The sequence below is a fragment of the Rattus norvegicus genome, chromosome 5 (assembly GCF_036323735.1).
Source record: "Rattus norvegicus strain BN/NHsdMcwi chromosome 5, GRCr8, whole genome shotgun sequence".
NCBI classification, from domain to species: domain Eukaryota; kingdom Metazoa; phylum Chordata; class Mammalia; order Rodentia; family Muridae; genus Rattus; species Rattus norvegicus.
This window is the reverse complement of record NC_086023.1, coordinates 166,191,653-166,206,373: the sequence shown is the minus strand read 5'-3', so window position 1 is coordinate 166,206,373 and position 14,721 is coordinate 166,191,653. Positions and strand designations below refer to the sequence as shown.

The following is a 14,721-nucleotide window of genomic DNA, read 5'->3' as shown; positions in this document are numbered from 1 at the left end:
ACAGGAGTGCTGGGTTTAAAGGCATGCGCCACCACCTCGCCAGCCAGAAATCCCATTTCTATGAAGCACAGCTCTACAAATGCTTCCAGAAATCCTACTGACATCATTAAATAAAAACGTTAAGAGTTTTTGTCACCTATACAGCTTATAGTCTCTGAAACCATCAGTCAACATAAAGCTGACCTGAGAACTCTCCCTTATGATTTCCATAGGCCTTCTTTAAACACCGTCTCTAAATAGTCAAGTAGAATCTAGTGCCATTGCTTGGACAATGGCAAATCAATGCTTTCCCAGTTTACTTTAATGTAGATGGATCTGTATTGCTGACAACAAGAGGTTAATCTGGGACATTAACACTACACTTCACATGACATGAATACCAACATTTAACTCTTTCCAGGCTGAGCAGGCTGTAACACACCTGAGTAGAACTAGTGTTAGATCTAGACAATGACCCAGATGCAGGGAACCTATAGCAGCCCTATGCTTCAGAAAGCACGCGGCTTTAACAGAACCACCAAAGGTCGGACAGCAAGCAGGACACCCTTTGTTCTTGGACTGGAGAGATGGCTTGCTCTTAAAAAAGACTGGAGTTGAGGTCCCAGCAGCACCCACAGTAGGCACATCATCTCTAACTCCACCTTCAGAGCACCTGTCACCCTACACACACACACACACACACACACACACACACACACACACACACACACACTAACCTTTTGGTGAGTGTGGTATGTTGGTGTGTGCCTCTAGTCAAAGCTCATTGGGAGGCTGACGAGCTCAAAAGTTAAGAAAGTGAGTAACCCAATGAGACCTAGTCCCAATAATAATAACAATAATATAACAATAAATGGTGCACAGGAACCTGTAACAGTTAATGCCGATTGCCAATTTGAAGGATCTAGAATCACCTAGGATACCCGCCTCTGGGATGTCTGAGAGTGATTATCTAGATGAGGACAACTGAAATGAGACGATAGCCCTGAATGTAGGCAACAGCATTCCAAGGGCTCCAGTCCCAGATTGCAGAAACGGGGTGGGGGGCGGGGGGAAGAAGACAGAGAAAGCTGGCTGGGCACGGTGCTGTAGGTCTCAAGTTGTCAAGACTTTCCAACTACATGTAGGCCCTCCTTACAATGCTTTGGTCAGAGCATTGTCTCACAGCAGCATGTAGCATGTCCTTCAGAACATCCGGTAGAGGTCAAGGAGAGCAGCATGGGGTTAATGGAAAGACAAACCCGAACACAAAGGAGCCGTGCTTTGGCCTGAGCGTCCCTCACTGCACAGAGGACAGAAAACCCCACACTCTGCCTGTGCATCAGCTGCTGGCTGCATATGCAGAGAAAGCTAAATTATGATGCAATGAATGTTATCCTCTAAAACTAAATAACAAAAATAGTCTGTTAGCAAAGCCGTCTAGTGCATCGTGAGAAGGAACATTAATGACATTGTCTGCAACCCTGTAATCAATTTTCTCTCCGAGCAGCTCTCTCATTACACTATTCTAGATCTGTGTGCCTGCAAAATTTATGGGGGCTCCACATGAGAATGGGGGTTCTGCCAACTGGATCCAGCAAGAATGACTTTGGCAGCATGAAACCATTAAAGACCAATCAATACAATTAGCCTTATGCAGCAGCATCTGACTCAAGGAAGACTGATCACCATGTTATCGACTCTTCTCTAATCTACACTGAGAATGCCATCCAAGGACTCTGCTAATAATGAATTTAAATCCTCAGCGGATGCAGAAAAACAGCAATACTGATCATCACTAAGGCTAATATAGAAAGCTTACTAAAAAAATCAGTGTAAAATGGGCAAATTTAAAATCCTTTCAGCCAATCTCGGTGAGTACCACAGTAAATAAAAGAGTCTAAACTAACATCACATTGATCAGAGCAAATATATGAACCAGCCTGTAAGTAAACTATATTTCTCGGATATATAAAAGAACGATATGTCTGACTGAAGCTTCACAAAGAAGCAGTCAGATGCACTGGTTTTGTCCCTGGAGGATGTAACTCTCCAGTGCTGAGGGTTTTACCCCCTGGATCAGGCTCTACCTTCCACTGTGTGTGCTTATTACCTCAAGAATCCAAGGCTGCCATAGGAATCCGTTTTGCTGGGGTCTGATTCCCTAGTGATTTCAGCAACCATTTAAACTGGCAGTGTTGTTTTAAGCATTCCTCCTGGTTCTGTTACACTTGGGAGGTGGAGATGGAGGAGCGGTAAACAAGTCTTACTCTACAGCCGCACTCAGAATGCCGTTTCAGCCTTCAGTCCCAGTACTGAGAATCCAGGCATGTGCAGCCACACCCGGCTTATTATAATTACTGACAGCAATCTCTATGGGCGTGTTCTCCCTTGCACACAAGGAGACAGCCCTATTCCCTTTTATACAGTGCACACCCTTACCGTGAATCTTCTGAAACAATGGCTTCTAAGCGCTCAGCTGGATTCTTTCTAAGCCTTCAAAAGCTCTCTCCTGCTAGCCCATCAAAACCTTGCCCAGTGCAGCCGCCAATCTTCTGAGACTTCAGCTCTATTTGACACCTTCATCTCTACCTCAGCACCACTCACATGTGCTCTCCGAGATGTCCTGCATCTTCTCACAAGAGTATGGTTACGTTCTACACTCTCTACACTTCTTAGGAGGCACGTGCATCCTGTCTACCTAGATCATACTGACATGCCAAAGGGTGCAGCTCAGGATTCTAATCCTCCTCACGAAGCACGCCCACGCGCTATAAATGCACACAGAGTTCTTAGTGCCAGGACAGTGACCCTGCACTGCACCTAAATAACTGACCCTATACTACCAGTGTCTGGTACTGTCCCTGTGTATGTGAAATGACTGCTCTCCTGTATTATTTTCTAGTTCAGTCTAATTGGGCTTCTTTAGTGATAGTCTTGGATGCTCCTGTTAACATTCTAGAAATGTTACTATTAAAGTCCTCCGAAAAGACGCCAAGTGACACAGTTCACAAACGGGAAGCTACGGCACTTAGAAAAGCCGCCCTGGGCACCAGCACTGCCTCCTGCATCTCACACTCACCTCTGCTCATCAAGTCGCAGAGGGATTGCCAGGGCACAGCCAGGAGAGGCAGAGCCATCCTCAGTCCACTCAAGGGCTCCTTGACTAGTACTACAGAAAAGCCTCACTGTGTGTGAATAGCATTCTACACTGTGACCCCTGTGCAGGCAAAACAGTTTAGCTTTGTGGGCCTGGGGTCCCCAAAGAGCCTTAGGAAACACACATTCCACACTTGGACTTAAACTTACCCCCTTACCCCCATCTCAGTTGCCAACATCCATACTCGCTGCTGATTGCCAGCTCCTGCTCCTTGCAGCAGCCCAGCATGCTCTCTGCTGGTGCCAAAATACCCTCCACCGAGCCCACTCACGTCTGGACCTGTCCTAGAGGGGTAAGGTAAGTCCCGTATTGTGCTTCCTCTGTGCATGTACTTATTACTCTTTTACAAACACATAGCATACAGCACACTTTTAAAGGGGCTCTGGGAAGGGAGGTAATGTCCTATTTTATACCCTATGGGATATAAAATACTGATAGCTTTTAAAAACGGGATTCTCCTTACCCCTACAGGCCCTCTCCCGGCTTCAGAAAGGTGCTGTGGTGGCTGTGATGCCACCGGCAGAGAGCATGCTGGGGGATCACACAAAGCAGGAGCTGGAGATCTGCAACAGGCCTGGGAGTTGTGGACCTAAAAGAGAAAACAGTTTTAAGTTAAGGTGCCCAACACCTCCATCCTGGTAACTAGGGGCACTCAGCACACAAGCAGGTGTCCGCGAGGGTCCAGAAAGAGCAGAGAGCCCCTGAAAATGTGTTCCCACGGTGGAGTTAATCTTCCCACACTAGTCAAAGCTGCTTTTTCATTTCAGTGTCAGCACCTGCATGGCCCTTCTGGCTCTGTATTTTAACCTGAGACCATCTTAAGCGTATGGTGTGTGCCCCTCAAAATAACCAAGGTAATTCAGTGCCAAAGCACAGTGCAGGCTTGACTCATCATAAAAGCAGCATTCCACGGTATCAGATACACGGAGAGAGAGAGAAAACCTGACTGACGGACAGACACACTGAGCTTTCAGAAGAGCTTCTATGCACACGTGCATGAGGTCCTGCTGCCTCCTGCAGTCCCTTGTCTACTTGTGCAAAGCTGAAGGGCAGACAGCAGCTTAGGACAGGACAGCAAGTGTACTGAACGGATTGGAATTTCCTCAAAATGTCCGAATAACTAACGGGACAATAACTAACAAAAAAAAAAAAAAAATCATCCCTGCAGCCACTCGGTGGTGGCATGCCACTAATCCCAACATCTGGGAGACAGGTGCAGGTGGACCTCTGAGTTTGCAGCCAGTCTGGTCTACATTCAAGTTCCAGGACAGTCAAGGCAGGACAGAGAAACCTTTCTCCATACTGCTCCCCACAAATCAGCTTATCACGTATGAGAAGCCTTTTGAAAAAGAAACCCTAAAAACACTAAAACCAGCGGAAGGATAAAAAGCAACTTCTGAAAGCCAGTACTGTCCCTTAAACACAAGAGACACCTCAGACAGAGCTCCAAGTTGCACCTTTCAAACACTCAAGCACACACAGCTTATAAAAGCTCAACCTCTCCAATTTCATGTGGTGCTAAATGATCTTTAAAAAGAATCCACAAGACTCAAATACTTATAAGAACTTGTTGTATACAGTTATTTAAGAATTAATCAAGTAAGCTTTACTATTGCATCTGTTGGTATCTTACTACGTGTTGGGTGTTTTTTTTTTAACTCATTCTCTGTGGAGTCTCTCCTTCTTACCACACCTCAGTAGATGGCTTTAGGAGACATAACTTCCATGACTCCAGAGCACAGTAAAGTCCAAGTAGAACACGCAACTGTGTGTAATACAGTCCAGTGTAGAGTGCAGTCAGCATTTTTTCACAATAAACAATAAAACAATATCTAATTAATCTCTTCTGCCAAGAATTCGATTAACCAAAATTCAAATTTAAGTATCAAATCCTCCATTCAAATTATGAGTTTAGGAACTTTTAAAAACCTAGGAGAACAATTCTCAACACTTTGTTTTAAATATATAAACAGTTCAAGCAATTACAACATTCTAAGCATGTAAGGAAAACCAGTCTTTAAAGGCAACTTATTGATCATATAAATCAGAAAACACAGATTATATCTGAGCCAATTTGAGCTGATCATTAATACAAAGACCCACATATATGTATGTGTGTGTGTATATATATATATATATATTGTAAATTTCCAGTTATAAGGGTCATTTTTGAACAAGACTTCAGCAATATTCTTACACAGTAGACCTCTCGAAATATCATTGCCTCGAATTCTATAAGCCCACTGAGAAAAACTAGAATATGCAGTTTCCCACACTGAAAATTTTCATAAAGATAACATGTTCAATAAATTATATTTCGAGGTAAATATTTTAAAGAAATACATACAATTAAGCAAAGTTTCAATTACTTCTTGACAGTCCTAAAATCCAACTAAATTAAGAGAAAATTAATTATCCAGCTTTGAAGTAATTACGCAACATTAAAACTTTAGCTCCAAACAGCCTGGTCTGCCCACTGCTGACAGTGACACCTCTGAAGGGTGAGGAAACGGAGTGTGAGTTCTGAGATTGACTCCCGCAGCTTCATTTGATTTCTACTTCGGTGGATACTTCTCTGTCCGTTTCTGAATTGACATTCACATACACAAAAAGATGTGGCAACTGAAGAAAACATCTGAGATCTCTGTAAGTAAAGAGCAGTGTGGCCAGCCAACAGCCTCTGACTATATTCTCCCAACTCCACACAGGAGAATTTAATTCTAGCTCACATCTCTTGACTATAAAAACTACACGTGCTAAGACTACATCCCTGTACATCATGGTAATAGTATATAACCAGAATCCCAATACCTAAGGACCTTAAAAAAAATTTTTAAAGCAAGTATGGGTGCCTTAAAAAAAGGAAGGCTCTAGAAGAAGAGTTTGGCACCGATTCATCTTCTTTACATTCTTTTGCCTATGCACAATACTAGACAACAATTCTTTAAACAAACGAAACAAATCACAACACAAGGAGACAAATGTCAGAAACGCCAACATCCGAGAGGCAGACCCCATCCTAGACAATGTTCATGCTTGACTTTCCATCTAAATATGACCTACTTGCAAGGTCGCAAGCAAGAGTGTGTGTGTGTGTGTGTGTGTGTGTGTGTGTGTGTGTGTGTGTGTGTGTGTCTCCCTATCCCAACTAAGATCATCAAAGGCAGCAACTAATGGATCAGAAATGAGAATCAGAAAACTTGAAGTCAGAATTCACACTACCAACATACTCAGCCTACCAACATTCATCTCAGCCCCAAAACAACACATCCCAATTTCTGAATTACACAAGCTCGAGTTGATGAAGATTTCTGGTCCCACCCCATATCACTGAAAAGAAGGCTCTAATGTGATACTGACCTACCGCTAAAACGAGTAAGCATTTCCCAGATGCCCGTGCACTGTATATCCATGCTACAATCACAACAGCCAAATAGGACTAGAACAGCCGTACCCAGTACAGAAGTCCGCTAAGTCACCGGTGCAGAGCTGCGGCTGACGGTCAACTCCCTGCGGTTCTCTCTTGCTGCACTGTCAGGGATGCAGGAATAAAACGCTATGGGTGATAACAGTGTTTTGGAGTGGCTTCTGAATACTAGAGCTCAAAGAGAAATTCCAACCCTGCCCCCCAAAGCCGCTCAAACATAACAAGAAAATACATAGCAAGGTGTGACATGATCTAAGGTAACTAGCAGCTGGAAGTCCTTGGTTATTCCATAGTCAGAGCCATGAGAATGGCTGCTGTGTGGTAGACAGAGAATGCAACACCATGTTCCTCCATCCACAGTTCAGGTCACTCAACGAACAAGTCACCAGAATACGGTTAATAATGTTAAGGTGTATTTAGACAAGGTTTAATCTTAGAAATGAGATTTCCTGTTTTACAATGAGCTGATGGGGTTTACCTAACGTACTCTCTGCGATAATCACAGATCCTTCCCGGGGATTTTATTTGGTATACATAATCCAACAACTGCCCAATCTCGGGAACCCACACCATCCTTGTGTTTAAGGTAAAGTATGGACGATAGCCACATGAGCTCCCACGGCTCTCATTCCCATCATTAACAGAGCTAGGAATAAACAAACTGTGGTCAGTCACTACAACAGCAACTCCCCTCTCAGGACTGAATAGTGAGTCAAAACTCACTTCAACAGTGCACCCTGTTAACTTTCTCAGAATCCACAATTACTTCTATGTAGAAATTATTTCATGTATACTTAAGACTTGAGATTATAGAATATTAATATTTTTACTAAAAACAAGTACTCCTTTCAGAACAGGAAAGTTATGTCTTCCTCTCTATCAATCCTATCCGGTGTTCTCCAAAAATGGCTGATGATCAATAACACCACAAACTGACCACTCAAATGTACGGTTGCCGAAGTGTGCTCGAATAGTGTGTGCTTCCTCAGTGCCCTGGGTTGGGCTCAACAAAGCTCATAACAAGTTCCCAACAAATGCTGGTGGGAGGGCTGGTCATGAACGTTCCTTACCGACTCTGGGATAGAGTACACCTTAATAATCAAAACAAAACCATCGAAAGACCAGACGCATAAAGTGACCTTGGAACCCTCTGGAAGGGCAACAGAAGGAAAAGTTGAAGGTGTTATTCCAGGTCCTTTTGGTCCATTCAATCTTGCCCAAGTGGACCCACCCTTCCCAGAGAGCAGAATAATCTAGAACCTAGCGGAGAGGAGTGAGGCGTGGGCGGACATAGAGGGAGTGGCTACACTAGCACCCTCTGGGCCTTCTGCTCATGCAGGCTGGCTGGCCCCTGCTGGCAACAACCTTACTATCATAAATGCAGTACCTGATTTACCCTTTCAGCCCCTCTGTCGACTACCGTAAAGCCTCAGTTTTCCCCAATTCAGAGAAATGAATACTTTCAGGCCAGGTCAACAAATACCTACAATCCTATCTCCATCATCACTGCTTCAAGGAAGAGTCACTGCTTGAAATCAGTTCTGAAAACTATGGTGCGAAGCATCTTTCTATAATGATGGCCTTGCCTCCTGCCTGTATGTCAGCACACGCTGTCCATTCACCTCGTCTACTTCTTCCATGAACAATTCTAATTTGCATATTTAAACAAACTAGTTTTCTTGGCTTGGAAATAAGTTAACTATATGAATATAACATAAAAGAACCAATGTTTCCCAGCAGAACACATAATTTACTTCCCTTGAGAATTCTGCCTTCAGAGTATTTCTCCCTTGGAGCCCCTCCCCGTCTCCACTCTTGGGAGTTCTCACTTTTCTTAAATAAACCTAAGTTTGTTCCCAAAACCAAACACAATGGAGAGGAGGGAGGGGAGAACACTAACGTTCCAGACCTGGCTCAGTTTGGAGCCTGCTGCTCTGCGGCACCATGGCCTCCAGCCAGCCCTGTGAGGGTGGGCTGTAAATGTACCTGGCAGTGTAGACGGCAGAGCCTTGTGTGTTCTGACGATGAACCACTTGCCAAGGCAGAGGCCAGAGAGCTCATCCCGTAGACAAGATGACCACAAAAGTTGTACATATTTGGACACTTCTGAGAATAAGGAACATGGCTGTTTGCATAGCCTGGCATGCTCTACATGCCATAAACTCTGGAGAGACACCCAAGCAAGGCCAAAAAAACAATCCAGGTCTCCACATAAAGTTCAAACACTCTTCCCTTCACACACTGAACGAGCTCATAAAACACTACCCAAGGCTTTCAGAGTTCAACACACAATCATTCTGGTCTAATTGACTAGTCCATGGCTCTAACCCCCATGACTCCATTCACTGGCTTTACTGTCTTTAGCAGTATCACCATAGAGCATCCCACAGTGCTCTTACAACCCCAGCACACACCTTATTTATATTCCAACCTACCACAGCACAGGACTGTTATGCTGAGGGAACACAGCTCCTAGAACAACCCCAAGCCAAAGGAGAAAAACGTTGTATCATGCAATACCTCAAAGCTAATTCTCTTTTTAAAGCTTTTTTATTCTTCTGCTTTGCCATGTTGTTTGCTATGGGCAAAATCAACTCCAATCTCTTCTTTTTTAAACTCAGGGGAGAGGGAGGGGGAGAGGGAGAAGGAGAGGGAGGACAGGGAGGGAGGACAGAGAGAGGGAGAGGCAGAGGCAGAGGAAAGAAGGGAGGGAGGGAGGGAAGGAAGCTTATTTCCACTGCTTGCCTATTTCTCCTATACCCTGGGTCAGCTAGAGGAAAAAGTCAAGATTGTTCTCACCCCTTATAATCTTTTCCTAAGAGGTACACAGAACTGAGGAAGGAGGAAAAACATCTTTCTCCTAGGAGCAAATATTTCATCATCTCTAATATTTTTATATGACAATGAATACGGAATCTCAAAGAGAAACACACGAAAGACTATGTGGTTTAAAAAGGAACGGAAAACATGCTGCACCCTATGCCCCACTTGCTTTTGCAGTTAGCATGAATGTTTTAACACTGACAGCAGAAGCTTTCGGCGGTTACTGCTGTTAAACGATTACCCCACCTCAGCAGGAACCTCTGCTGAGACAGCCACTCTTACACGGTAATCAACATGTCTATAAGAAATACTGACCAAACATGAGAGTGTGCACTCAGGGGGGTGGGGGGGGCACAAAGGGGCTCAGAATCTGATGGGACTCTAAAACAAAATTCTTTATCATTTTATTTCATAGCTGTATATTCTCCATGGTGCACTGGTACTTGGTTCGGCAAAATCCCACACACAGATAACACACACAGAAAGAGCAGCAGCTGCAGCCTCTACCAGAATAAACCTCTTCTGGAAACAAGGCCACCTCCCAAAGTTTCAGGTATCAGGCAGTATCTGCAAAAAAAAATCCTTGTAAAGAAAACATTTCCAAAAATGGCAAAAATTCACATTGCTAAGAAAACTAAATAGAAAACATCTGATTTAAAAGACAACGCTGCAAAGCCACTTTGCACAACAGACAGGGACCTTAGAAGCAGTTCAAACAGAACAAATCTTACAAGTGAGTGCACAACTGGCCTGCTTTGCTGCCTTAGTTCTGTGAACTGAAACATCACAAATGTGTGTGAGCACAAACACTCTCAAGTAATGACGCCATTTGGGAAATATGGCATCCACAGATACAAAGGCAATACATTCGCTACAAAGTTAGACTCAGGGTTACTCTGCACTGTAGGCTGTGGCTCACATGGGTGAAAGGATCCCATTCTAAGATCACAATGTTTCAGACAGTTCACAAGGATATTGCTTCAACATTATTTTACACGTTATCTGTATGAGGGAAAGACAGTAATAGTGATGTTTAACTGTGTTGCATGAAGTAAGAGAAATCTTTGAAAAATCAGAATATTAATGCTGAAGAACAGGTAAACACATGGGTGTGAGGTACACATATGTACACAATACTGAGCCAAGAAAACAGGGATTGGGAGGGGGGTGTCTGTCTGTGCAGCAGTGCTGTCCTGGAACTACCTGCCTCTGTCTCTCAGCACTGGGATTAAATGTTATGTGTCACCTCACTCGGCCTGAGCGTGTTTGTTTTACAAACACCCAGGGATTTACTTTGAGCCCAAAGTGTGCCTAAGATTTTGTCAGGAGCACTATCCAGACAGCCTTAACCCTAGGCTAAACTCCTTTCTCCCAAACTCGGCTCCTGGGAGACTCTTAAAACTGGACATGCTATATAATATATACCCACCATCAGAGCGAAACTACAGTGGCCCCCGGAAACCAGCATCTGGTTCACCTTTTCTAGGCATTAATCACTAACCTTGCTCCAGGCTCTTAAGAATAGTTAAAAGCAAGGAAAGCACTTGAGACGCTAGCGAGGACCTGAGCCTGTCACAACAGCTACTAAAAGAGTAAAGACTTCAGAAACACTGTGTGTCACAGCAGAAAAGCATTCCCACCATAGACAAGCCACACTGAACACATTACTCCAGTGCACAGCCCAGAGGCAGATAGCACTGTCCCACTCCGGTTAACACACCAGTGGATAAGCAGCGAGAAGCAATCAAAGATGTCAGCCTGGGGGGGGGGGGGGCGAATAAAGAGATGGGGAGGGACAGGAAGAGGAAGAGGAAGAGGAAGAGGAAGAGGAAGAGGAGAGGAGGCAGAACATGGGAAAATGCTTACCAGTTTGAAGTCTTGGATGCTGCAGATGAAATACGGTGTGTTTGGCCGCCGACTCTCGATATACACGCAGTCTTGAAAAGAAAAAGGAAGTTTTTTAAAAAGTAGCCATAGACAAGACTTTTAAGACCATAAATAAATAATGCATAAATAAACAGCTAGGTAAGTGAATACATAAACATATCAATGACAAGGCAAGTACCTTTTAATAGTAAAAACATTCCTCTGGGTAATAAACATTAAATTATAGATAGCGGGGGCTGGGGATTTAGCTCAGTGGTAGAGCGCTTACCTAGGAAGCGCAAGGCCCTGGGTTCGGTCCCCAGCTCCGGGGAAAAAAAAAAAAAATTATAGATAGCATTAAGGTAATGGTTCTTTCTAAACATGCATCTGATCGTTTACAAAAAACCTAATAAAAGTCTCAGTGATTCTGCTCAGGGAAAGAAAGCCCTACAAAACTACCCATATCCAGATGGAGAACTTTAGGTAACAGAATTACGTAACTAAAAATTACACATCAAGCTGGGCAGTAGTGGCAAATGCAGAATTCAGGAGGCAGAGGCAGGTGGATCTCTGACTTTGAGGCCAGCCTGGTCTACAGAGTGAGTTCCAGGTCAACAAAACAACAAACAAACAAACAAACAAACAAAAAACAAAACAAAACAAAGTTACACATCCAGACGGGTATGTGGCACTTGCCTGTATTCCTGCCTCTGGGAGGACAGAGGGAAGGAGGCACACACTTTAAAGCAAATCAAAAATCTTTTAGACACATTCTTTGGAAAGAGAAACAGCTTTGCCACATGCTACTTCATTTTCAGTAAGTATTTTTTGAGGAAGATACTTGAAAACTCAGCCTTGAACACATTGCCAACAATAACCACAGCTTTACAGGATGAAAGCTATTTGGTGCCTATGGATAATTTACTATCAAGTTATTTCTTGACTGGAAAGAAAACCAAAGCAGCCAATCAAATACGGAATGAAGTAAAGCAAAGATTTTCTTCAGAAAGAAGAGCAGAGCACGTTCCTCAATCACACTAGACGTGGCCGTGCTTGGACAATTATTTTTGACATTTTTACAATAATTTGACAATTATTTACATCAGCTGAAGGGTAAAAGGCTGCTTTTAAAAACTATCTGTTAAGGCGTATTTTTTAAAATTGCCTATAAGACAATTATTCACCAAGAAGTAAAAGTTTCCCAGTTACCAAATCTGGAAGTGGGACACTAATGCCTACGGGTACAGAAGCCAATCATCACATCTTCTCCCCTGCCCTTCAGAACGGGCATCTGTAAGAACAATTGCTTTCTGGCAACTTGGGCAAGGTGGTATTTCAACTCCACATACTTAAGAGCCGAGACATAAAATGGAGCCCAGAGCCATTTCAGAAAGAGAAGGAACATGAGTCTATGGAGGTTTCGGAGTTCCCGACTGATCTCTCAGATGAGAGATCATGAACCCCTGAAGGCCCATACCACTGTGGATCAGGATGAGTTACCCAGGGTAGCTCGCAGAAGGTAACGACCTCTGCTGCTGCACTTAGGCATCTCCAGTGACACTCTCCCCACAATGGCTAAGGCTTTTCTTCACACCCCTTGTTTGTTACAAAAGAGCAGCAGCACAAATCTCCACAGAGAAGCTGCGGCTCTCTCTGGGCAGTGGTGTGGCTTACAGAACTGTAATCTCACCACTCAGCAGAGGACCGTAAGACCCGCCTCAAAATTTAATACAATTTTGGAATAGGCCCAAAATTCTTAATTTCCATGTTGTAGACCTACTAATGCAGCACCAGTAGTTCAACTCTCCAGGTAGCGATTACATACTCACTCACCTAAGCACAGAGAGAGCAATCTATGCCTGTCTCCTCCCTGTCTCCTTCCACAAAGCCACACTTCCTTTCTTTTTAAGTTAAGCTGCTTGTTCATTTCCTTAAAAACAATCACGACAACTTCCTAAGTGAGGTCCAAAGATTGGTTCCCACAAAATCCACCTCCTCCCCTGGGATAAATCCTCCAAAAGAAATACCAATTCATCTGCGTGCTCTGTGACAACCCTATTCTTTCTTTATTCTACCAGTTTTGACCACATATAGCTTACAACTAATTATGAAGTGCAGAAGAGGTAAGATTTCTTGTGGCTCCTCTGTAAAGGAGTAGTAAGCACTCCTTAGCAATTCACAATCCTCGATGTCCCATTATCTGGAAGTCATGTGGTCTGCACTGTCCCCCTGCTCCCTCTCCTCCTCTTCCTCCTCCTCCTCCCTCCCCCTCCTCTTCACCATCTCCAGAGATCTGAAATAGCACAACAACAATCCAAGACTAATTATGCCACTGGTGTGCCCAAGGTCCGACAGACCGGACAAATGTGGGACACTGAGTCCCCATTACATCGCAGAGAAAGGCTTTATGTACCACAGACCCTCTTACTCTGGAGTGCAAAGCACTACTGACTTATATACTAACAAGTCTCCATCATCAGCTGTGCTGCCCCGCTCACACAGCATTCCAGCACTTCAGAGATGGAGGCAGGGCGAGCAAGTGTCCAAGGTCAGCCTTGAACAAACAGTGAGTCCAAGAGTAGTCAGAACTCTATGTTTTTCTGCTTCAATAACTCTACCCCCTGTAATCCCCCCAAAGAGCTTTCCAGAGAAAGGAGAGAAGAGTTATGTCCTGCTATAACTGGACTCAGGAAATGTTCATCTCTAACACACCAAGGCAGGACATCTAAGAGAGAAGAGAAAGGGCGACTGTTGCCCCCCCGCCCCCCGTATTCCAAATTCTACTGGACCTAACACGCATAGACTAAATTAAAGAACGGCTGCCCAAGGGAAAGGCTACCACTTGAGGGAACAGCCTGAAAGCTGACCTACAGAATTACCACATAGAAGGCATCTTTTATCTTTATAATTTAAATAATTACCACAGCAAACCACACTGACACAAAGCTGTGAATTTACAAAATGATTTCAATATACAGGCTGGTGTCTGTAGGACTTATACTGTATCAGAATCTCAGTATGCTGAGACATGTATGTGAGGCCGGTAAGATCACTCTCAGAGCAGGCGACAACAAATTCTGTGGACATTAAGAATAATAAATCATGGGTCACATAAGTTAAATATTTTTCCAAGCTTAGTCAAATTTATCATTCAGGGTGGTAATGGTCTGCTTTAACCAGATTTAGCTAACGTATTTTTTGTTTTTTAAATGATTTTTAATGGCTTATTTATTTTATTTTACCTGCATTGGTGTCTTACCTACATGTGCTGGGTCCCCTAGAACTAATGTTAGTTAGTTGTGAGCTGCCCTGTGGGGCTGGAAGAGCAGCCAGGTTCTGCGCCACCTCTCCAGCCCCGCTAGAGCGAAGAATGAAACATTACTAGAGAGTTGAATTTTTTCTTTCTATAAAACAAAATGACCCATCTTAAGACAATGTACTCAAAAAGAAAAGACAGACAGACAGACAG

At 43.7% G+C, this 14,721-nt stretch overlaps 1 protein-coding gene across 9 annotated transcripts in view; it reads right to left on the bottom strand.

Annotated features, from left to right (window-relative positions):
* Nucleotides 1–14,721, bottom strand: part of Rere (arginine-glutamic acid dipeptide repeats) — a 331,790-nt gene that overhangs the window by 174,186 nt on the left and 142,883 nt on the right. For 7 of the 9 annotated variants that reach the window (XM_008764198.4, XM_006239438.5, XM_008764200.4 and 4 more), the window contains exons 3-4: nucleotides 11,253–11,323; nucleotides 3,600–3,725 (exon numbers count right to left, since the gene is read on the bottom strand). In XM_008764198.4, the coding sequence (XP_008762420.1) occupies nucleotides 3,600–3,725; nucleotides 11,253–11,323 (197 nt within the window). The remainder of the gene's footprint in view (nucleotides 1–3,599; nucleotides 3,726–11,252; nucleotides 11,324–14,721) is intronic. The other 2 variants (XM_008764201.4, XM_063287070.1) reach the window with 1 other exon arrangement.